The sequence below is a fragment of the Danio rerio genome, chromosome 16 (assembly GCF_052040795.2).
Source record: "Danio rerio strain M-AB ecotype USA chromosome 16, GRCz13ab, whole genome shotgun sequence".
Classification (NCBI taxonomy): domain Eukaryota; kingdom Metazoa; phylum Chordata; class Actinopteri; order Cypriniformes; family Danionidae; genus Danio; species Danio rerio.
Window position 1 is genome coordinate 38859411 of NC_141036.1, and position 26727 is coordinate 38886137.

The following is a 26727-nucleotide window of genomic DNA, read 5'->3' on the forward strand; positions in this document are numbered from 1 at the left end:
GATAGCTAGAGCACTTCTGTGAGATAGCTTGAACAATCACTTAATAAATAATATAAATTTTTCATTTTTAGACTTTAGTGCAACAGTAAATATAAAAAAAATCTAATAATAAAAAAATAGCACCTCAACTCAACTAGTTTACATATCTCACACTATGTTATGGACATGTTGTTGTCATCAACTTTATAATACCTTCAGACCAAAAACATACTCGTGCTTTCCACTTCAAGCTGCATCCGTGATCTACTTTGCTGGCGTTTAACCAATAGAGTCTCTGCAACAAAGTGATGTCATGCTGCATCCATTTTGCTGTTTCTGTGTGAAGTCAAGAAAGAGGTCTAACTCTGTGGCACCGCATAACTATAGATGTGTTTAAAAAAAATAATGAGAATATATAAATATACATATATATTCAAGTCCTGATCGGGAGGTAACATCCTATTCCAGTTGAGTCTAAAAACTGACTAATCGAGCTCGATTTCTGATCATGTGATCTGGACATCCCTAGTATTTAGGTATGGAAATTACTGTAAATCAAATGTAAAAATTACGGTCTGTTCAAACTTTTTGTGAATAATTCAATGAAATAAATCTTTATTAAAGTTACAAACTTTTATTGGGCCTCTTTAAACTTAAAATGAAACTTGAAATTGACTGAAATGCTCTCACAGTCTTAAAACACATGGCAATGATAAACTTTTTTTTTTTCTTTTTACACTTGGTTAACTTTTACTTTTGATTAATCTCTAAAGTGACTCCACAAATGTCATGTTCTGAACTGTAACTGCTGGTCAACTCTAACCCCAACCCCAACCTATAAACTCAACATCGCAGATCCTACAACTGCAGATGCACACACTGCATTGCATATCGAAGCTTAAATGATGTATTGTGCAGCCCTTTAGTTGAGTTTATAATATATTTGGTCACATCGATTAAAATGATAATAAAACATTTTGAAGTTTGATAGTATTATAGTGGCACTTTGTTGTATATTTAATCGTATAATATGATTGGATTAATAATGTGTTCATACAGTTTTAGTCAGAATTAACAGAAAGAAGATTTCTCTCAACACATTTTTAAACATAATAGTTTTAATAACTCATTTATAATAACTGATTCATTTATCTTTGCCATGATGACAGTACGTAATATTTTACTAGATATGTTTTAAGACACTACTCAGCTTAAAGTGCGATTTAATAGCTTAACTAGGTTAATTAAGCATTAGGGTAATAAGCATAGCATTCGACTTTCTCTGGAAGGAAAAAAAAAAAAATATATATATATATATATATATATATATATATACATATATATATATATATATATACATATATATATATATATATATATATATATATACATATATATATATATATATATATACATATATATATATATATATATATATATATATATATATATATATATATATATATATATATATATATATATATATTTTTTTTTTTTTTTTTTTTTTTCAACTTTACGTACAATCTTTTTGTTAACATTACCTGCTTCCTCAGGGTCCAGCTCAGAGGACTCGGATGCTCCCATCTCCAGGCATTTCTTACCATGAGCCTTAGACTTCATGTGTTTGGTAAGGTTCCCTTGAAGGAAAAGACAAGTCTCAACATCAACACAGTACCGAAACGTGAGCCTTTAAAGAGATGATAGGATGAGTTTGAATGTATGTCTACCTTTGGTTTTAAAGGCGAAGTTGCAGTACTTGCAGACATACGGACGCAGATCTGTATGAGTGCGAATGTGCTTTTTTAACATGCTGGGCTTCTTACAGCGAATCCCACATTCACCACACACGTACTTGCCTCTTCCCCTTCCACGAACATACACATAATCCTCGTTTGACTTATACCTGTTCAGGTAAGACAGACATATAGATAGAGGTGTTCATAAAAAATCTATTTTTTAATCTATCTAATATATAAGGTTATCACATTCATGAAGAGTAATAATGCAAAGATCTTCACTTTGGCAGGACCCTCATGTGAACTCCCCAAACACTGAATCTCTCATTATAAGAGCTCCGGGTTCCGCTATATATTTTCAGCACTTGTCACTATGAAGATAGTCTCAAAGAATCCACACTTTGGCTCAAAGATTGTATTTTTTGCTGGCGAGACAATTCCACTTAAGGACAGAGAGCTAAAAGTGGCCAATAAAATCCATAAGCTTCTTAATAAGCATCAACTGAAGATCCCTTTACTGTATATAATAAAGTTGATACAATACTATGTACTATGAATGAAAGTTATGTTCTATAAATTTCTTAAACAATGAGGAATGAATAAATAATGAATAAAGTATATAAATGAATAAAGTATATAAATAAATAAAGCATAGCTTTAAAATTTAGGTAGAAAGAAACAAAAACAAAGACAGACATGTCTTTTAAGGCCCAAAATGCTTACTATTCCACAGAAAAAGTAAACTGGCTAACTATTATTAGCACATATTTTAATTTTGTAATATTGTTTCAGTATTTGTCTTGTTACTAGGCTCATTTAAGTGTTGAATATAATAGGACGATAACTTGAATACTCATTTCATAAGTGGCAAACTGCAGTTCAGGTTGGCCAGTATTGTGAAACAAACTTTTGTACATGTATAGATGTATAAATAATCAATTAATATGAAATGAGTTTAATAATTAAATATACTTATATACACTATATGAGGGTTATATACCCAATATAAACAACTAAATAAATGTGTAAATAATAATCAATAAAAAGTAAATAATGTAAATTATATATTTTTGAAATTTATATTTAAAAAATATATATATATTAAATAAAATTTGTAAGATTATATAATGATAATTTTTTTTATTTTACATGTATTTTATATTTTAGTTAAAAAGCTAAAATTACATTTGGCTAGAATCAGAGCAGGATGGAAAAAACAACAACAATATCCTAACCTATGAAAGTAAATCGGCTAGAGGATTATTAACGGTGTATAAATGAATTTTACAATACACCTGCAGTGTTTTCCTTACGTTGAACTATAATGTTCTTATGTTATTTTATGAACTACTGTATAATAGTTTTTGCAGAAGAATAAACAATTTAACATTTAAATTTTTGGTATAACATTGTATTATTGCATATGCAAATTTCAGAGCCAGTACTAGAAAAGTCCACCTCTTCAGGGTGATATACTGTAAGACTGCTAAATGGCATTCATTCTCAAACACAGATAATACATAGACTAAAAAAGCATATTTTTTATTTATATTTAAAATGTAATTAAATAATTGTAATAAATATTTATTACAATATTTTAAATAACAAATACATCTGTAAAACATGTACACTAGATCAGACCATGTACCCATCCTTTACCACTTTACCAACACAACCTATACCACTAAAACCTTCTCTGAGCCTTATCACCCTTAAATAACAAAGGAAGTGGGTTTGCAATAAATTAATCACACAAAAAACACTGTATATAAAACCGTATATAAGTACTTAGTAGTTAAAGAAATCTAATATACAGTAAAGTATTACCATATACACTCACTGGCTACTTTATTAGGTACACCTGTCAAACTGCTGGTTAACGCAAATTTCTAATCAGTCAATCGCATGGCAGCAACTTAATGCATTGAGGCATGTAGACATGGCGAAGACAATCTGCTGCTGGTCAAACCGATCATCATAGGTCCCTCATGGGGAAGAAAGGAGATTTAAGTGACTTTGAATGTGGCATGGTTGAGGGTGCAAGACGGGCTGGTCTGAGTATTACAGAAACTACTGGAATTTTCATGCACAACCATTTCTAGGGTTTACAGAGAATGATCCAAAAAAGAGAAAATATCCAGTAAGCGGCAGTTTTGTGGGTGCAAATGCCTTGTTGATGCCAGAGGAGAATGATCAGACTGGTTCAAGCTGAAAGAAAGGCAACAGTAACTCATATAACCACTTGTCACAATCGAGGACTGCAGAAAAGCATCTCTGAACGCACAACACGACGAAGCTTGAGGTGGATGGGCTACAGCAGCAGAAGACCACACCAGGTGCCATGCCTGTCAGATAAGAACAGGAAACTGAGGCTACAATTTGCACAGGCTCACCAAAATAAACAACAGAAAATTGGAAAAACGGTGCCTGGTCTGATGAGTCTCGATTACTACTGCGACATTCGGATGGTAGGGTCAGAATTTGGCATCAACATCCTAAAAGCATCGATCCATCTTGCCTTTTATCAATGGTTCAGGCTGCTGGTGGTGGTGTAATGGTGTGGGGGATACTTTCTTGGCACGCTTTGGGCTCATTAGTGCCAACTGAGCATTGTCTCAATGACACACCAATTGAGTATTGTTGCTGACCATGTGCATCCCTTTATGACCATAGTGTACCCATCTTCTGATGGCTACTTCCAGCAGGATAACGTGCCATGTCATAAAGCACAAGTCATCTCCCACTGGTTTCTTGAACATGACAATGAGATCACTGTACTCAAATGGCCTCCATAATCACCAGATCTCAATCCAGCAGAGCACATTTGGGATGTTGTGGAACAGCAGATTCACATCATGGATGTGCAGCCAACAAATCTGCAGCACCTGCATTAAACTATAATGTCAATATGGACCAAAATCTCTGAGAAGTTCCAGTACCTTGGTACTTGTTAAATCTATGCCTTGAAGGACTTAATGTAGAATATTAATGTATTGCATTAATAATGCATAGTTGCATTATTTGATTTACTTTATATGGATAATGGGATGCTTTTGAAAAGACAGCTTCTGAAAGCTGTTTGCATGCTTTCATTACAAGAGTAAAATTGATGAAGTGAAGGAGAAAAAACAGATTCTCTACACATCTGTTTCCACAAGGAAAAAAAAAAACAAATCTACTACACTCCATTTTGTAGGAGCCAGCCTTCATTCATGATACTGCAAATGCAATCAGAGGAACAACATTAAAGTCTTTTATTACACACAAAACACCTGTCGACTATTTTTAGAAAGGTGTCTTTAAAAAGGGGACATCGACTACACACACACACACACACACACACACACACACACACACACACACACACACACACACACACACACACACACACACACACACACATACATACACACACACACACACACACAAACACACATCTATCTTTGATTGTCCTGCAGTAACACTGTGTTCTACTAATGATGACGGCAAATATTGTTATGAAGGCACAAAGACAAAAGGGTGCTGATGGATGTGAGAAGTTTTGGAGACAAAATGGAGTGTGTGTGCGAGACAGTCTGATGTGATTAGGGAGCGCGTGGGTGTGCAAGGCGGAAGAAGAGTACGAGCAAAATAAAGGCAGAGAGAGAGAGAGAGAGAGAGAGAGAGAGAGAGAGAGACAAAGGAAGCAGGAATAAAAATGCAGGCTATGGTGAGCTGTTGCTGCAGTTTAAGCACTCGAGCACATTGAGAGCCCTGCATAAGCAGATGAATGCAAGAGACCCTGCTAATGAAGCCCGAGCTTTTGATGTTTACTGGTCAGCTTGACTATCTCTCCTTTTTATTATCCATTCCTCCATCAATCTGCAGGCCTTATAATTCTTTTTTTTTTTTTTTTTACTAAAAAAAGTGTTTTCTAATCATCTTTTACAACGTATGGTCGCATGATTATTACAAAAATCTTAATTGTTGATTATCACCATTGATCACACACTCATAAGTGTTTAGAAGTTTTTTGGTAATGTTATTTGTATTTTTATCCATCAGAAATTTGTAAATATCATTATTTCCTAATATCTCACTCCCTTTTGTTATTGCTTTAATATATATATATATATTCAATGGTTGGACAATGAAATTTATATAATAGATCTGTCTGGTTTTTGAATCTGATTGGCTGATAGCCATACAATATTCTGCAAATAACAGCACAGCCTCTTAACCCTTCACCCTTGTGTAAAACTCCGCCCACAAACAGTAACAAGCAGAGGACACTCTACAGTTTGACAAATATTGCTGCTGTTGGACAACATAATGTAGTTATGAGCAGGGACAGTTGCAAATGCTGTCCCAGTCCGCCCCTGGTTATGAGGCATTTTAGTCGAGAATGTAGTTGTTTAGATTGCAACTATGTACTTTATTTATAAGGACAGTGCCTATTTTAAAATATTTATCATTTCAGAGATTTAATGCATCAACCACCATCAGTCTGAGCAGAACAAAAAGAGTGATGGTTGAGGCCACAAGATGACGACAGAGACAGCATTATAAGTCCTTATAGCCTATAAGTTCCTACTCAGTGTTTTCTCAATGTACAGCTGAAAAAAAATCTATATAAATCAGGTAAGTGGCATTCTAAGTCAATCTCTCTTTTGTATCTTGTATTGCTGTATTTATACCACAGAAACTGGTAGTGTTTTGTTTTCGGAGTTAATTATTGTGATATTTTGATTGCAGCAGAGAAATACTATGAGACCTTTGTAGATTAATGGCATATCTTGCCGTTTTGCCTTATAATCTTAAAATGTGAGTAAAATGACCTGTTTTGTCATCACTTTAGACATTAAGCAAGAGAATCATTTAAATAGTAGCTCTAAAGTGATGTTTGTGAACTGACCGTCAGCTCGCAGATGTGAATGAATGGTGGAAGAAAGTAGTTCCTTGTACAAAGAGCTTTTGAGACTCTCTGTGTTTGATTTAATTTTTTATATACACGATTTTACCATCGAACTGTTGTATAAATGCAAAATCACACTCAGTGCGACATGGCTATATATCGGCACTGGTGGGGGGCACTAAGGCAATCGGTCTGAGGCCTCCAGCGAACGCACACCTTCCACCAGTGCTGATATACAACCATATCGCACTGCTACGAGTGTGATAATGCTCATTTAAACACTGGCCTATTTAGTGTTGGAGGTTTTATGGCTAAATTTGACCAGCCTGGTGGCCAATCTTCATTGATTGCACATTCCACCAGTAAAGCCACGATCACACTGGACTTTTCGCAAAATAGACTTCCATTAATAAGCATGCAGGCGACGCAGTAGGTCACTGGTTCGAGCCTCAGCTGGGTCAGTTGGTCTTTCTGTGTGAAGTTTGCATGTTCTCCCCGCAATCGAGTGGGTTTCCTTCGGGTGCTCCGGTTTCCCTCACAGTCCAGTGACGTGGTAAAGGTGAATTGGGTAGGCTAAATTGCCCCTACAGTATGAGTGTGAATGAGTGTGTATGGATATTTCCCAGAGATGGGTTGCAGCTGGAAGGGCATGTGCTGCATAAAACATATGCTAGGTATATGCACAGGGACTTTTAATTTTAGTAAGCCAGCCCCACGACTTCGGGTAAATTGTCATCCCATACAAAATTGTCGCGTTTCAGATCTGATTTCTTTAAAACAACAGCGATTTTCACTGCCTGGCTGAGAAACGATATAGAGTGGGTTTTAGACCAAACAAAAAGGACTGCATTAAACTAAATTTTCCTATGTCATGTCTTTAAAATATGGGAATTAATATTACCCCAGTATTTTTAATTTAATTTCTGCGCTAGCCAGCCGCTAATGATTGCACCTGCGCTAAAATCTTTTGTCTCTTTTTATGCTTTAACAACCTTATGGATGCTTACATTTATTTAACAGAATGTATTGTAACTACTGTACATTACAACACTGATGCTGTAAAAAGAACCTTATAAAATTGAAAATAGTCACAAAAAGCTTTTACCCGAAGTTCGTTGTTGGCTCAAAAACACTAGCAGTGCATATAGGCCATTGTTGCTAACAATTAGTGTTCCTAAAAAAAAAACAATAAATCATTTTCTCACTGTGAATTTCCATGATGAAATTTCAGTAGTTCTTCTAGTCACTCAAGGTGAAAGTTTTGTTTTTACTCTTTATCTGTGCTATGTAGATATAGCTGGTAAAACACTAATGAGCAGCAGACTTCAAAAATAAATCTGCAGAGCTACTAAGCTATCAGCAGTCTCTCTCTCTCTATGCTCCATCCAAATTCATACCTTTGAGCAAGGTGTGAATTCTGTAGACGACTGAACAAGGCAGGATAATTGAAGTCTCTAATGGCTCATAGTTTCACCTGTACTACAATCTCTTTGTCACTCAGATAGTAAAAAACAAACAGAAAACACCAGGTTCAGTGGTAATCCCTTTCTTTGTGAGGAAGATCATGAATAAGCTGCTCTCCAGTCCTTGTTATGTGTATATAATGCTATACACTGTAGATGCCATGAAATAAAATACTTTAGGCCAATTTTAGATAACATGAGCAATATGATAACGTGAATGTAGCAATGCTAATAACTTTCAGTAGCATAATACTAGTCCAACTATTTTTAAATAGTGAATTTCCAAATCACAAGCTACTTCTTCCAATGAGTAGCAGAGTTCAGTGCAAAAATGTGCAGTTATAATTGGACTTTTATTGTGCAGATAACTTTTTAGCTCGCGAAGCTACAGATTTAAAATAACTTGTATTTGAATTTACTCACCCGCCCTCAAAAATGCAAACACGTACTGCCTCATTTTGAGTCGAGGTAGCTGGCATGTCATCAGCACTCTCCTTATCTTTGTCCCTTCTTTCACTTGTTGGTTCCTCTTTTACTTTGACGGGGGTGCTGGGTGGTGAGGCATGTACCTACACTCCAGACAGAGAGGCTAATTTACCAAAACTGTAATATATTTACACAACTTACAAAACACATGATAGATACATGGTAGAATAAACATAAAAAAGTCTTAAATATGCATACTTATTTTACAAATGTAAAATTACAGAGATCATTACCTCTGATGCACTGGTCTCCTTGCTGTCTGTAGAAACCAGCTTGTCAATGGTTGGTGGTGGAGCTGTAGCCATTGTGTATGTTTCAGCACTATGTTTTTGTTTTGAGCGCAACAGAGATAGTAATATTTTGGTGGACAAACCAGGTATATTGGGGTTATGCATGCTAACACTCCATGACGAATAGACTGATGTTGAATCTCTATGTGTAGATGGGTTGGGCTTTGTATAATTTAGGTAGCACCAACTGACAGATGTTGTTGTATGCAAACTAGGATATGAAGGATCCACGGTTCTCACTGGACTAGCTACCCTTGGAGCATACCGGTGTTCTGCCTCTTCCCTTTCCTCCTCCTTTAAGGTTTCAGTTTTGTGTTGATGTAAGTTCTGCTTGCTTGACTCTTCCGTTTCTATTACTTCTCTTGGATCTTTTTCCCTGCCGACATTCTCCACTGTTAGCCTATACTTATTTTTACCCTGACTTAACTCCTGAGATTTTTCATCACATTTGTTATCAGCATTTTCCTTGTCATCCTCTTCTTTCTCCTCCTCTTCTTTTACCCGCTTTTGGTGTCGATGTGCCTCTAAACTGAGTTCTAGGCTACCTGCGGGGGACAGCATTCGTTTACTTCCTCCGGCACCAAGTTGTCCATAGCTGTCATCAGATGAAGTTCCTGCTCCATGTTCGAGAGGCAGCGGCAAGGGAATATAGCTCTTAGGGCTTGGCGAGGGCAGCCTAAGGTAAGATCTCTGAATCTTGTCTTCCTCCAGTTTACCCATGATGACCATAGCTGTACAACAGATTGGATGTTGTGTTGTGGCTAAAATTTGTGAGATGGTTGTATACATGGCACTAGCATAGGTAGGAATGTGAGTCTGTAAGCGCACAGGCACTACAAGGGACACCACTGGCACAAGCTGTTGAAGGCAAGGAGCAATCACAGGATGGGGACTGTGGCGAACTACTAGCTGCTGTTGTGAATGACCAGGACTAGGCAAAGAGGATGGTGATGACCTAAACTCCCTGAAAAGAGGCCCAGAGGGGACCTGAATAGTCAGACCTCCTGGCATGGGAAAGCAAACCGCCTGAGCAACATCACTTGATTGTAGCGGGAATAAAGTTGCGAGTGGCTGAAGGGGCAGGCGTTCTACATACTCTGTGGGTCTTTTATTTACCGGAGGTGTCTCACTGTGAAGGTAGCCTTGGTGAAACATTTGCGGTGAAATGACTGCTGAGATTCCTGTAGTGTCTGGGACGAATCTAGTTAGCTGACTTGAGGAATAAAAATCAGGATTTGCTTGATGTATAGGGAAAACTGCTGGTGGGAGGCCAAGAGGGGAGTGGAACAGTTGCAAGGTCTTGCCTATATTCTCTGAGCTAAACCTAGAGGTCCTGTTTCCCTCTCTGTTCTCTGTGATTGTGAAAGGAGGATGAGCTGGGTAGGACTGGCAAACAGCTAAAAAGCCATGTTTAGAAGATGGCTCCTCATGGTCAGGTTCACCAAGAGTTCCGTGTTTCACCAAGAGACATTTCCTCCTCTCCTTCCAAGTAACAGAAGTACGCTCTAGAGATAGGGAGCCATAGTCAAATGACTTGCTTCTTGTTTCTTCTACATGTGCTGGGTGAGCCGGACTTGCAGATGCCTGTTCAGAGGTTGAGCGCCGCATCTCTCTGTGAGACTGATGGTATTGATAGACACTTGATGGGACGGTGAGCATGTGAGAAACTTGGGAGCTCCTAGTAGCACTTTGCATTTCAGAGTCTGGCCTTCCCATTTCCTCAAAGGATGCAGATCGACTGGAGGCATGGGAAACATTGCTCTCTTGGCTTGGGCTGTGTGGCAGCGATACTGACTCAAAGCTAGATTCTCCTGATGATTGGGTTGCCTCAGCCAAACGGAGACGCTTTTTCTTTGGCGGTAGCTTCTCTGCAGGGAGCTGAGACAGACTTTGGCTACGCTGAGGCCACTGGAATTCCTCCACTTTCTCAGATTCTTGAGAGGTGCTTACTGGTTGAGATAACATCTCTGAATCTGGCTCCTCTGTAACAAGAATTTCTGGAACTTGAATGTTGGATTGACGAATTAACCGGGAAGTAGAGGTTGGTTTTGGCTCCTGTGATGGCTCACGTTCTGGCTCTTCTTCCTGGTTTGTCATAGGGATGCTTTCCTGTTTTTCAAATGATCTGGTATGTTGGATGACAGAAATTTCTTTCCAGGAACCCCTTCTTTCTAGCTCACTTGGTGAAAGGCCACAAGATGCACCCTGATTATCACTACAACCTGGCATAGACAGAGGCTTAGAGCAGAATGACACAGCGGTTGGACCTGGACTGGGTGGGTCTTCCTCAAGACTTTCCTCTTTCTTTTTACGCTTGCGAACAGCCATGGCCATAGCTTTGAACTTGTAGCTCATGATCTGTGGCTGGTTTTCAATTAAAGCACTTCCTTCTTCACTTTGAAAACTATGTAAAGATTTACTCATGCATGCTAGTCTGTGTGCAGCAAAAGAGTCTTGATTCTTTAAATGACTTCCACACATTTCACACTCATATAAGAAAATTTCCCTTTCTCGCTTTATTCCTGGTTCAGTTTTTTTTAAACTTGAAGATGAAGGGCCTGCATCCTCTATAATGAGCTCCACTCCAACCGGCATCTCAATAGCAGGCTGGCGTCGCAACATTCGTTGATGGGGCCCAATTCTCATTTCAGCTGCTATGGCCTGCTGATCATCAAAGGAATGACTGAGACGAAAGCTGTGTGATGTCGTATCTGAAGATTTATCGGAAGATGGCACTGATTGACTCCTGTAGAGAAAAGCACTAGAGCTTTGACCAGCTAATTTTTCTGCTTCTGTCAAATACGAACCAGTTAATTCGCCAGCAAAACTACCAGAAACAAGTTGAACAGCAGAGCCACAAGAGCCAGGGGCTTCTGCTTTTGGTTCAAAAACACAATGTTCTTTGGGTGAAGAGAACTTAACAGACTCAATGCTGCTTCTTCTAGAGAGCGAGGAACGTCTTGGTTTGACACTATCAATTTCACTTGTATCCACCACGGCTTCATTTATAGTGATTAACTTTGTTATATGCTCAATGACTTGTGTCTTGGGAACGGTGAAAGGGATTGATTTTTCTTGTTGACCTGAAGATGATGATGATAACTGCAGTTGTTGATGTGGAATTCGTTGCTGTTGTCCTAGTCGTCCATACTTTCCTAGAATTATCTCAGCATATGTTTTAGCACTGGCATTTGGTGGGCTCACTTGGGAGAGCTCAGCACTCCCAGAACTGGAAAAATATCCGGATTCTGTGCTCCCCTTACTGCCAGGACCCAATGAGGATCGTGTATCATCTGAAGAAGTTCTGGGCGCACGTTTTCTCTCACTTAGCCTCATTGCTAACCTTTGCTTGACTGCCTGTGAATCCTCAGTTTGGGGTCCCTCCTCTATGAATGACAATTCCACTTTGCAGCTTTTTTTCAGAGTTGGTCTGCCTTGTGAGGTAGATGGTTGGTGCTGCCCTGTCTCATCCTCAGAACCTGTACTCTCTCCCTCCGTACCCTCTTCTTGTTCTTCACCCAAGACTGCACCTTCTGGCGCAATAAAACTTGTTTCCTCACGACTTGAAGCCATGCCTGCTTTTATTCGGTGTGCATGAGATTTGCGATGTTTGTACAGGTTGCTTTTGGTCTTGAAGGAAAAGCCACATGGGACACATGGATAGGGCCTCTCTCCTGTGTGGGATCGGATATGTTTTTGCAGGACGCTAGGTTTTGCACAAGGTCGGCCGCAGTATGTGCACACATATTTCCCTGGTTTTTGGGGTTTGCGCTCTTGTCTACATGGGGTGCCTTCCTGTACTTCGACATTGGGCATAGATTGAGTTTGATGGACATTGTGAGATTGGGGAGATGGATCTCCCAGGGCAGAACAGCTGCCTCTTAAAGGACCAGGTATTTCTGAGAGCTGCCAAGATGACCCACTCGCCTGTGACTGATGCCGCTGCTTCTGCCTTTGGAGCATTTCACAGCGTTTCGGCTGCCTGTGTTGAAGGCGGCCATGTGATCCATGGACAGATTGCGAGGTAGCTTGTTGCTGTAACTGAGGCAGCTGTGCTGCTAACAAAGACTTTGATGATGGCTGCGGTTGTTGACCAGACTGCTCCCCATCGGCAGACTGCTTTTCCTCTGCCTCCATAGGATGTGGGGTGAAGGCCTTAAGGACACAATGGGAATGGTTCTTTGACCACCAATCTGATAAACATCATCGCATCAATACCTTTCCGATAGGAAAAAAAGTCTTTATTCTTGCTTTAGGGGGCTAACTATATTATGCCATAATTAAATGTAAGATACCGGATGGTGTGCTTAAAAGACAAAGGCACAATTAAACAGTGCCATGGTGCAGCCGCCATATATGTGAATGCTGGTTGTTTGCTAAACGTCCCCTCTCCTGTTCACAAACAGCCTTGGTGAACTTCATCATTGTGTGTCTTTTGGTCTGATGCCTGGCAATGGAGCTTGACAAAAAATGTTTCAAATTGCTTTTGAGGCACTTTCTCTGCTGACATGTAAATAATTCTTGAAGATCTATTAGTCTCCAGTCTTCAGCTTGTCACATGTTAGAACTTCACTGGCCCTGAAAAGACACAGACACATAAAACAACTGGTCAGTTGTTAGAATAAAAAGTGCAGGGAAAGCTACAACTATTGCCAAACATCGTCTTATGTGATTCCTTTTTGGATTCATCAGTATTCCTGACTCCAAACTGCTAAAAATGAGAATTCAAGATATGCATGTTTACAATATTCTAATTAACAACAAAACATGCTTCTTAATAAATTGCCAATCTTAAGATTGATAGTCAGGACAAAACAGAAAACTAACTCTAAAGACAATTTATACATGTATAAACACAAAGATATAGCTTTTTTTAAATCGTCTTCGAAGCCAATTATGGTTTTTGTACACACACACGCACGCACGCACACACGCACGCACGCACACACGCACACACGCACACACTTTGAGATTGGACTTATATCTTCAGCTTTGTTTTTAGCTTATAGGATGAATATAGCTTAGAAGATGATTTTCCCCATCTACATCATACATTAGACTATGACAAGACATGAGAAATGCGGTCAGCATACTTCCAAGACTATTAATAAGAATTAACAATATGGGTAACATTGTTTTATACCAGGGGTCACCAATCTTATTTCTGGAGGTCTGGTGCCCTGGCAGGGTTTAGCTCCAACTTGCCTCAACACACCTGCCATGATGTTTCAAGTATACCTAGTAAGACCTTGATTAGCTTATTCAGGTGGGTTTGGAGCTAAAATCTGCAGGACAATGGACCTCCAGGAACAAATTTGGTGATCCCAGTCTCATATCCTACTTGAGCATGGCAAACCACAGTTTGACAAACACCTTTTAAAGTACTGCCATGAAAGACAGATTTTAAAAGAGCAATGCCTTTCTTGCCTTAGAAAGTTCAATCAGCAAATTATACTATTTTTTAAGATACAATTCGAGATACATGACAAATAAAAGAGTGTTTTATATGGCTTAATTGTATGCTTTCCACAAAATATTTTTTTCCAAATTGCCATTTTTAACTTCTAAGATTTCAAGAAAATTAGGATAAACTAAATTTAACACTATTTAATGACATTTTTGTCTTTCAAACAGGATCTTAAAAACTGCTTGTCAAAGAGGTGCGATAAATTAAAGTCAACAAAAAAAATTAACTTGCAGAAAATGTATTGCATCCAGTTAGGACGGTTACTGGAAAAAGCTTTCAATATTGTGTCTTTCCCCATATGTTCACAAAAACGACAGCATCTTAGGCTTCATTACTTGGTGTTCACTCAGGGAAAGGAAGTGTGCAGAAGAAAAACAGCTTTCCTCTTGAAATAACTTGACAGATTCTTGACTGAGTTTGCTTTCTCAAACAGCTGCTCCTGGCTGAGTGATGCGCAACAATTTAATGAGCTTTCTCAGAGCAGAGGTAGGCTTTGGTTACATAGTTTTTTTTATCAACAGCAAGCAATTATTGAAGATGTAACAACACTAAGACCTTCATCATTATTCATGACATAGGTATACATTTGATTGCAAAAGGACTGAACCACAAATTTATAATGAACACAACTGGTTATTACTGTGAAAAGGGTGTGTGGTGCATTATATAAAATTACAGCACTTTATTGTTAGATTTTACATTTGGATTGATACAAACAGATGTAAAATAAAAAGGCAAAGAGTAAAAGAGACAAATAGGAGACACTGTTGTTACCACTCTTCAATGGATGTCTGTCCATATATCAAAGACAGCTTAATGACCTCTGACATTGTATTGATATGGCCCTTAAATGGAACGATTAAGAGGGATTTGTATGAGGAAGCATGAATTATTTATAGATGTCTATGCAAAAGGAACTGGGCAGGGAGACCCACAATTACGACATTTTCAAGCAGACTATATATAGCAAAAACTGAAAGGAAACACACACACAGAGATCACCAAACACCAGATCCAACATCAGATCCATATGTGGAAGTTTACTAATGATTCAATTCAAGTCTAATTTTAGTGCACATTTTATTATACACTCTGTTTTACAGTTTTTTCAATGTTATAATTATTAAGTATTCTTTTAGCCAGTGTGTGTCAAAGTAATATTTATATCTCAGGGATGGTCTGAAATTTGTAGATGGAGGAGTTGTCAAATGAGAAAGTGTAACAGGTGAATTAGTTCACATGTTAACCATAACCAATCCCATAACATCCTTGATGTCTTTTGAGTTCTATAGTCAATAAGTGATTACGAAGATCAAACAAATGAATGAACCTTCCATAGACCTTTTACAGGAAGAAAGTAATACACATTATGTGATTAGGTTACATTAAGACTAAATGATTTAAATGATGAGTAGGCTAAAAATCACCTTATCCACCACTAGTGTGCAGCATCCACCTGGATGATGCGACAGCAGACTGCACACCACACACTAGCTGATTGGTGGAGAAAGGACACAAGGTAGTGAAGCCAATTATGATATGGGGATGGTTAGGAGGCCATGATGGACAGAGGCCAGTGAACAAATTTGGGAATTTTAACGACCCCAGAAAGTCAGGACCTCGGTTTAACATCTCATCTGAAAGATGGTGCTCACTGAGCAGTATAGAGTCCCAATCAATATACTGGGGGTTAAGACCCACATAATATCATTCTTATGTCACTCTACAACAATAATTACTGTTTTTGCATACTGTAAAGGGTAGGTATCGAGTTGGGGTAGGTGTAGACATTACTAAAACACAATAGGTTAATGTAAGGTACATGTGTCAAATCCAGTTCCCGAAGGGCCGCAGCTCTGCACAGTTTAGTTCCAACCCTGCTTCAACATACTTACCTGTAGGTTTCAAACAAGCCTGAAGGACTTAATTAGTTTGATCAGGTGTGTCTAATTAGGGTAGAAACTAAACTGTGCAGAGCTGTGGTCCTTCAGGAACTGGATTTGACACTTGTTATGTTAGAGGTAGGTTTATGTTTGGGGTATGTGTAGAATATGTTATTAAAATACAATAGGTTGGACTCCACATAACAGAGAAAACATAAAATAAATAAACAGGATGTTTGTAGAGCTGTTTTGGAGCTCAAGTCCTATAATTTGGGGCCGAACTACGCATTTGGAGGTGGCAGCAGTTAAATTGCAGAGTATATGCAATACATTTCTACCACTTCTATAACACGAGTGTCCATTTTTAATACGCACGATTTCTTCTTTTCTGATTACCTCAAAGTGAAACCATATGGTGCATTGCGGTGACCAAAAGACCTTTACAAAACAACTTTTAATCTCCTGTGGAAGCTCAGAGATATGGATTCAAATGGCAATTATGTCACCACACAACCTTGGTGTTTGACAAAAGAACAAACAGTAGGTAAATAAGCCAGGGATATGAAAGAAAAACAGACATTCCTGATTCAGACGACTGTACAATTTCCAACTACCCCCTTTAAATGGTGAAAATATTTCATAATCCCAGAGAAAAAAATACTGTACGAATAGGGATAAACATACAGTTACAATTATTACAGACGATCCTGTTTTTGTTAATAAAGTGTTTGTTCAGATTGAACAATCTGTTCTGTCAGAGTGTATTTACATCTGCATCTCCTAACTCAAGCTCAAGACACTGCGAATGTTAACTGAAGCTGTCAAATGGGCACATAAGAATCTTAACACAACACATAACTGGTGCTACTGTTCTCAAGTAAGATCATGTACTAAATTATATTTATAAGATCAATATAAAATATACAAAGTATATGAAATATTTGGACTGTGCTTTGTCAATAGAGAAACACATGATGCTGGATCCTAAATACTAGAATACCAAAGAAAACAACAGTCATTTGGCACAGATAACAGACTCACGTAGCATCAACAACAGAGAGAAACGAAGCCAGGCAGAGGTCAAACGGAGGATAAACTGAAGGCATGAGGAGAATGTGACAAAAATGATGCAAGATTTCCTCTACTTGTTCACTCTTTCTCTCTCTCTTAAGCATATGGACAGGGAATATGAACAGCTGGGACCTTCTTAAACTGACATGCAGACCCTGTTGTACTGACACAATCTTACTTCCCATTTTGTAACTTAGTCATTTTAAATTCTGCATTTCAGACTGCTCATTTTTCCCCACCTCATATTTGGAGAGAATGCCTGAAACTTTTACTTGACGTGAAATTAAAGAGGATCAACGATCACCACCTAGACATGGGCCGGTATAAGATTCTGAAAGTATGATAAGCTTGGATAAAAATATCAGTTTCACGGTAATGTGATTACTGCTCTGAAATATTTACTTTTTTGAAATAATTAAATTATTTAAAAAAAAAAAAAAAGCTTTTCCCCCTTTGAACACAATACAATTTACTTTAAGAAACATTTCAAATATTTTGGAACAGTAAACGTGTCAGGCTAAATAATTCATATGGATCATTGACTTCTGCTGTCATCTATTTTCAAGAACACAGATTTCTTTACAGTTTAAAACAGCTCCTTTGGATTTATTTTCTGCTGGAGATACTGTCGTCCTAAAAAACAAAACAAATGAAAAAAAAAAAAAAAAATTAAAATGAAAAAAAAAAAAAAAAAAAAACGTTAAGAAAAAAACTTACATATACCGTAGAAATAGTATAACAGAAAATGTTGGCAGTTTTAAAACCTTGACTTTTCATTGAGACACATTATTTGATGTCAATTACATTAAAATCTGCTTTTAGTTAAAATAGCATTGAGCTAAATAAGTCAAAATTAAAACAACCTTTACAATAAACTTTAACATTTTACATTTTTTATTCTGTCAAAACTGACACAAAAACACAAAAGTCAGACCATGCCGATATCATGTGAATGTGACATGTAATTGATTGGATTTACTAAGGTCTGATGTATCACTATTTATCTGGGATAGTCCCATGTCCAATCCCTTCTTAAACGTATCGAAAGTCAATATTTCAATCAAATGTATACAGTCAAGCCAGAAATTATGGTCCAACTTTGCTGTTTTTTAAGTGGCCTTAACTAATATGTACTTACACTGTAAATATAATTAGTTACAATGTACTTATTGAGTAAATACATCATTTTACATTGTACTTATGATTTATTAAATACATGCATGTAATTACATCTGTAATTAATTTTTGTAATTACGTTTATAATTATATCCTATTATTTATATTATAATTATAACCGTACATCTTAACCCTTTCTTAAACCTACCAATACCACCAAACATGTCCCTAACCCTACCCGTATCCCATCCAAAGTGCACCAGAAGTGTTCTTTAATACATTATGAATACAGTAAGTACGTTGTCTTTATATTTAGATGTAAGTACATAGTAGTTAAGGCCACTTAATATAAAGTGGTACCAAAATTATTCATAGCCCCGGAGTATGAATAATTTTGAGCTTGACTCTAATTCATAGTTCAATGAATACAACTTTGTACAAAAATGGAGCCATTTTATAGTATAAAGAACTTTTTTTCATTACATATAGACCCTTTTGTGGAAAAGAAAGATCCTTTTCATGTTAAGGAGTTCTTTATAGAACCATCAATGCCAAAAAAGCACCATTATTCTTAAAAAATGAAAGAAAAATATTATTTTAAGTTTGTTTTAACTCTTCAGATTTGCAAAAACAGGACCACAGAGTGTGCATGAACTGGTAAACCAACATCTGCATGTCGAAAATCTGACATATTGTGAAGGGGCAGTAAAATGAGTGTGCTTGAGCCGATGGAATAACAAAACCGTCAAGCCATTTCCTAGAATAGCCCACGGAAGCTTCTAGACAGGAGTGGAAAAACACATTTTAGAGCTCTCCTATTTTCTTGCTTTTTCTCTGCCTCCCACCGTCCTGGTGACAACTCTCCAGATTTGATAACAGAAATGTCACCTTGTTCGTCGGATGTTAATTGCACCAGCAAAAATGATATAAATATCTCCCGAATGGATGCGGTCGCCTCGCTTCTAGTGGTTTCCAGGTGAGCTGACCCTGCTTCTGTGGAACATGCTTTCTTTAATAGAGTTGTAAGTAGATTCAAGGACTCTAGAGGCCACGTGAGGGCTTTTCAAGGCTGTAAATAAGGAGAACAATTTGATTCGAGGAGCTCATTTTGCCTAATGCTTGCATAATTACAATACACAACTGATGGCAGTGTGATCTAAATAATCTAATCACAATGCAGTCCTGTTTCCACTTGATATTAACATGCTTTTTCAGTAATAATAACCAGCTCAAAATAGGGCTGGGAGATAAATTGATAATCATTATGCCAATATAAATTCTATACTAAAAAATAAGAAAGAGAGAGAGAGAGAGAGAGAGAGAGAGAGAGAGAGAGAGAAGGCAGTTCAAGCTTAGAGCAAAAGCACTGATTCCTCAATAACAAAAACACTAAACTGATATAAATCACAAATGTTTTGATGATTTAAACCAGTTTAAAGCCTGATAAATCAACACTGACACGAAAAACCTGCAGAATCACTGAGCCACAAGGATCTAGTTAGACAGTTTTTCAACTCATAATTCATTAACATAATATGTAAATGCAACCATGAAATGAAGAATATTCATTAAATGTATAAAATTAAATGATATTATTTTAACATTGTTTTATTATTTCACAAAAAGGTACAGTATTTTTGCTATTAAGCCAAAGAAAGTTTTGTTCTACAACTTTTACTAATAAAAAAAGAGACTTTTATAGCTTTAATTATCAATATCGACTAATTCGAAAAACTGTATTGTGCTAATGCGACTATCCATTTCGCCCATGCCTATCTCATACGAGTCTCTTGTGAACACTTGTGTTTGGATTGCATCCAGATTCTTCCCTCTTATTTTCTCAGGCTCTGCATTATTTTTGCTGGTACCCTCGGCGTTATACACATTTTAAGTGAATAAACCCAAGTTACGCAGCTTAGGAGCGAGCAGGAAAGCAATCAAATGAAAAGAATTTGTATGGCAACGACTGTTTCAATTATAATCCTTAAAGACCATCATAAAGATCATGTTCGGTCAGTAGGTGGTCTTTTGTGCTGTGGCTATTCAAATGCAACCACATTAGTGTTTGTACTGTAGCAATTAGGGTTGAGCAATGTATCAAATCTATTGAAATATTGCAAATGTGTATATTGCAATGGTTTGCGATAAATAAGCAATTTAATACAAATGTATATTTGAGTGCCTGTCATTAGCGGAGCCTCTTAAAGACTTCTCAGCGCATCTGACAATGTAGTTACATGACATTGAGCATCTCTGAAGCCAAGAAGAGCAGACATGCAGGTTTTATCGGTCATGTTTTAGCATCAATACTAAAATTGTTGCAGATTTTCGGACAAGTGAACCAGTTAAGAAAGCAGTAACCAACTTGACATTTATTTTTATATTTGTTTACATTGTTAAAATGTCTGATTTGTTTTAGTTTATTTGATTTTGTTTAGCAACAGTAAAACTTGGCTGCTCGCTTTGAGAAGTTGCAGGTATGCTATTATTTCCCTGAAATAACATGAAATGTGTTGGTTATATCATTTTATTTGTGAAAATATCATATAGGACATCAAATATTGGATTATTTAGCATGCTATTTAGCATTTTTCTTCAATATTGTAATTTAATGTGTATTTATTTATTCAACTTTATTTATAAAGCACTTTACAATCACCGAAAAGTAGACCAAAGTGCTGAACAGTACAATGAAAATTAAAACACTAACCACAGATAACATATAATATACAGCTCAAGTTGTGAAACAACTGTACGTGTAAGGTAGGTGACAAAGGCCGAGGAGAAAAGGTAGGTTTTGGGGTGTGATTTGAACAGAGACAGCAAGGGAGGCAGCCTGATGTAAGGAGGTAGGGCATTCCATAACTTGGGGGCAGCCACCGCAAATGCACGGTCACCTTTAAGCTTACATCTGGTTTTTGGGACTCTAAAAGGCAGATGATCTGCCACGGTATATAGGGGTGTAGTAGTTCAGATATGTAGAGTGGAGCAGAACCATTTAAGAATCTAAAGACAAATTAAATAATTTTATCTATGAATTCTATATTGTGCAGGTAACCAGTGAAGTGTGAATAAAATAGGGTTGATAGGATCAAACTTACGCTTGTGTAAGATGTGCTGCAGCAACCCATCTCTGGGAAACATCCACACACACACTCATACACTATGGACAATATAGCCTACCCAATTCACTTGTACCGCATGTCTTTGGACTGTGGGGGAAACTGGAGCACCCAGAGGAAACCCACGCGAAGGCAGGGAGAACATGCAAACTCCACACAGAAACGCCAACTGAACCGAGGTTCGAACCAGCGACCTTCTTGCTGTGAGGCGACAGCACTACCTACTGCGCCACTGCCTCGCCCAGCTCAAGACCAAACCCCTATAAATAGTAAAACACCTCATACCTCCGTTTTCTCTTGAACTCGGACTCTATCCCCCTCTATCCTTATAAGTAAAATAACACGAGTCAGGGTGTCTTCCCAAGCTCAGAGCCCTCTCCCCGGACAGCAATACCGCCAAATACGCATATTTTATTCAGTCAAATATCTGTAAGTGTGAACTTGTAAATCCCTACATAGTGTATTTATCGTGTATGGCCATACACCCAAGCACTTCACAGTCATGATGTTTGGGGGGTTGGTCTCTCCACACCACCACCAGTGTGCAGCATCCACTTGAATGATGCGACGGAAGCCACAGGACAACGGTGCCAGTGCGCTTAACACACACCAGCTAATAGTGAAGTAGAGAGGCAGTGATAGAGCCAATTCAGTGGATGGGGATGATCGGGAGGCCACAATGGGCCAATGGGGGGAATTTGGCCAGGACACAGGGGTTACACCCCTACTCTTTATGAGAAGTGCCATGGGATTTTTAATAACCACAGAGTGTCGGGACCTCGCTTTAACGTCTCATCCAAAAGATGGCACACACTGACAGTATAGGTGTCCACATTTCTATACAGGGGCATTAGGACTCACACAGACCACAGGTTGAGCACCACCTGCTGGCCTCACTGAAACCACTTCTAACAGCAACCTAGTTTTCTCATGTGGTCTCCCAATCAAGTACTGACCAGGCTCAGCCCTGGATAGCTTCAGTCAGTAACCGGTCTTGAGCTGCAGGGTGATTTAGCTGTGATACAGCCCATATTGCACAGCCCAGATCAACTTTAATGTTTCACGTGTGAGCAGGTGCAGCCATTGGAACCTTATTCAATTTAGACTTTCAATCACTTTCATTGATTTTTTTTTTTTTTTGCCATTGATGTTGCAAACTTGAATTTTCTTATAGGTGGCATGGTGGCTCAGTGGTTAGCGCTGGATGGTTGCTGGTTTGAGTCCATGCTGGGCCAGTTGGCATTTCTGTCTGGGGTGTGTAAGCTCTTGCAGAGTTCATGTGGGTTTACTCTAGGTGCTTAGGTTTCCCCGACAGTCCAAAGATGTGAATTACAGGTAACTTGGAAGAACTAAATTGGACGTAGTGTATAAGTGTGTGTGAATGAGAGAGTGTATGGGTGTTTCTCAATACTGGGTTCCAGCTAGAAGGGCATCTGCTGTGTAAAACATTTGCTGGAATAGTTGGCTGTTCATTCCGCTGTGGCGACCCCTGATAAATAAGGACTAAGCTGAAGGAAAATAAATTAATATACATTCATTCATTCATTCATTCATTTTTTTTGACGGCTTTTTGACGGGGTCGCCAAAGCGGAATGAACCGTCAACTTATCCAGCAAGTTTTTACGTAGCGGATGCCCTTCCAGCCGCAACCCATCTCTGGGAAATTAATATTAATGAAATGAATTAATATTGTAGAAAATATTGTAGAAAGTATTGTTCTGCAGAAAAACTACAATCTAACTAAATGCACTTTAACCACCCAAATTTGGGACACCCCCATTTATACTTGTATTTATCACCGTCCAATGGTCACAATATTAACAAAAATGCATGGATTAAACAGAACCATCATATCAGCATATAAAAAAACAGTTTTTATATTATTAGTCGAGTGTAACGTCAGATAAAGAGTTGGTGCATCTCCTTCCAGCTCTTACTCTTGGCATCCTGGCTCTGGTTCCCATGGAGACAGGCCTACAGCTACAGTAGCCAAGGCAGATGGAGGGTGAGCTGGAGGTCTAAATTTGTCCCCCCAGCATCCTATCCGAGTGTAGTGGCACGCCGGATAAACAGGCTGACCTCCGCACGCCGGTGGCAGCATCTCATGACCCCACGTGTCCACTCGCTGAGACCTCAACATGTTCATCAAAGGCAAACCCACGCCGCCAGAAGGCCTCTTCTGAATGTCACACCGCAGGAGTCACGGGCACACCTCACCACCCCGCTTATCCTGGCATAAACATCAACATTCACTAAAGATCATTGGGGGAAAGACATCACGACCCCTCTGAACCGTGCTGGTTATCGTCTCTGTCCAACATGCAGGAAACATCCTGGAATAAATCTCCAGTGACTCGTTCAGCTCCATGCCAGAAACGACTCTGTTTACAAAGCAAATGAGTAACCTATAAGAGTATCATTTGGCTATGCAAACTAGACGGCTAATGCAATCTATTTGTGTATCGTCGACCGTAATAGCAAAGGATTACACCTTGTGACTGTTTGCGGAACAAGAAGCTCACACGGATGTCCACACCCTGTCACGGGCCTGCAGTCTGCTGGCTCTGAAGACACTTGTGCTTGTGTGGACACTGTGATTGAATTACCACAGGGAAGGAAAAGATAGAAACGTGTTCACTCTAAATCTGAACAATAACATGAGAATTTCAAGTTAGTGTGAACACTCAGGCCAAAAACAAAGCGGAAAAAAGAGTGGAAGAAATGTGGCCTATAGTGGATTTAGGAATTACTGAAAAACAGGAAGGGGGCACAACCCATTCAATTTTATATTATATAATATAATGGGTATATAAGAATATAAAAGGAAAATCAGAAAATATAAAGTTTTTTTTTTTTTTTTTAAACAGAGTATAAATCTTTTAGAAACAAGCACATTAGAATGACGTCTTTCTCAGAGCAAAAATAAAATGACTGTAATTATATAAAATGTCATTTAGTGTAACAATAGTTTATATATTAACAAATATTTTCAGGCATATTCAGAAAAGTAATAATTAAATGACATTTTAAAAGAATAAAAGTTCACAGTTAAGCTCCAAAATATTATTTTTTAAGACTAATAATTTTATTAATTAATTTGGTGGTGTCACAGTGGCACAGTGGTTAGCACTGTTGCCTCACAGCAAGGAGGTCTCTGATTTGAAGCACGGCTGGGTCAGTTGGCGTTTCTGTATGGAGTTTGCATGTTCTCCCCGTGTCCAAAAATCATGCGCCTTGGTTGGTGTGGGTTTTCTCCGGGAGCCCCCACAGTCCAAAGATCATGCACTATAGGTGACTGAATAAACAAAATTTGCCATAGTGTATGATGGTGTATGAGTGTTTCCCAGTACTGGGTTACAGCTGGAAGGGCAACCGCTGTGTAAAACATATGTTGGATAAGTTGCCGGTTGATTCCGCTGTGAGAACCCCTAATGAATAAAGGTACTAAGCCAAAGGAAAATGAATAATTTAATTAATTCCTTAATTTGTTTTTAAAAAGTTTTCTACAAGAATTTTAAAAGCATTTAAAATATAATGTGCAAAAAATACAAAGTACAACTATACAGGGTGATTCAAAAAGGAAACTACAACTTTGAAAATCTGTATTAAAATCAAAGAAACATGATGGAACCTTGGGTAATTGATCAATGTGAAAACTTTAAGTTTTTTTTTCAGTAGAAAACAAGTTCATAGATGTTCAATATGACCCCCTCTTCTCTGCAGAAATCTCAGTTTTCAAAGTTGTGGCATTCTTTTTTTAATTCACCCTGTATTTTTACATAATTATGTCTGTCATGGGAATATTTATTTTATCCATACTGTACTTTGACATAAAACCACTTTTGTCTATTTAATTTTTACCAAAAGGGGCCTTTCAATTTTGATCTTTGAAGTAGTGTGAGAGAAAATTGTATAATATTACAAATGATTTCCATTTCAATTTGGATTTTCTAATAACAAGGTGTTTAACTGTTTTTAACATTTATAATAAGTATATATATATATAATATATAATATTGACCACCATATCAGAATATTAAATCATTTCTGAATGATCATGTGACACAGCTTTGTAAGCTGCATTTCAAAATATATCAAAATAAAATGCTCACTAACACCGAAATCAAGACCAAACCCAAACAAGGGATAAAAAAACAGTCAAATCAAGTTTTCATCAAATGAAATGAGTCTTAATGAAGGATGTCACACAATTCAGCTTGCTTCAACTGTCTTTAAAAAGACAACAACAACAATGTACGACTATGTTCATCTGAGACTTGCATCACCACACATCACAAGAAACCCCACATGTAAGCACACAAGCTGAATTACTGTAAACTATTTGGTTTACCTCACAGACCCTCAGATGCTTGCAGACAGACTTGTAAACAGAGTTCAAGAAGCTTTTAGTGTTTACCTTGGTTAAGGAGCAACAAGGGCAAATCAGGTCAGCAGGTCTTCAGTTTCACTAGCCCAAGGTGTTGTTTGTGTGCATGTACATACAGTTCCAGCAAGAACAAAAAAAGGCACAAGCCACGCTGGATCAGTGTTTTTGTTTTCTTCTCATGTTATTTAAAACATAATTTACTAACTTTGACAAAATTAACAATTTTTAACGAAAACAAGTCATCTTTGTTAATTATTTTTTGAAAAAGCCCATTGTAGGTTACTGTAATGTCAGAATGCAAATGTAATTAAAATAAACACATGAATTTGGTTCACTAAGACATGAATATGTATAACACAAACTAAAAAAATATACCTCACACACTGCTTGAAAGGATTGGTGGATCCCTGTTTGGTTAATATTAAAATCAAATCAGTTTTAATTTAACTACACCTGATATGCTGGAATGTTCCACAATATGAAATATATAATGTTTTTCTACTCTCTTTTCTTCACATTTATGAAGACACTAATACTCCGGATTTTAATACGATTAAAACAATATATTACCTGACAAAAGTCTTCTCACCTATCCAAGTTTAAGCAACAAAACATAATAATTTCACTTCTAGATGATCATTTGTATCAGAAAGGCAAAGGCCTCTAGATTATGCTTATTTTGCCAATATAAAATATGATCATGCCTTGATTTATAATTATATGATTAGGACAGTAAGATCTCACTTTGCTTAGACAAAAGTCTTGTCACTTAACAGAAATAATGTACAGTACAGAATATAAAGTCATGGTGCAGTGGAAAAGAAAATGATATT

The 26727-nt window shown here is 37.7% G+C and overlaps 1 protein-coding gene across 6 annotated transcripts in view; it reads right to left on the reverse strand.

Moving 5' to 3' along the window:
- Positions 1-26727, reverse strand: part of hivep3b (HIVEP zinc finger 3b) — a 106265-nt gene that overhangs the window by 8022 nt on the left and 71516 nt on the right. For 2 of the 6 annotated variants that reach the window (XM_087287386.1, XM_087287387.1), the window contains 4 exons: positions 8792-13426; positions 8496-8641; positions 1707-1882; positions 1521-1616 (listed from right to left, as the gene is read on the reverse strand). In XM_087287386.1, coding sequence (XP_087143512.1) covers positions 1521-1616; positions 1707-1882; positions 8496-8641; positions 8792-12985 — 4612 coding nt within the window. In that variant the 5' untranslated portion in view covers positions 12986-13426. Of the gene's footprint in view, positions 1-1520; positions 1617-1706; positions 1883-5591; positions 7063-7454; positions 8647-8791; positions 13427-26727 lie in introns of those variants that run through there. The other 4 variants (XR_015511673.1, XR_015511674.1, XR_015511675.1 and 1 more) reach the window with 3 other exon arrangements.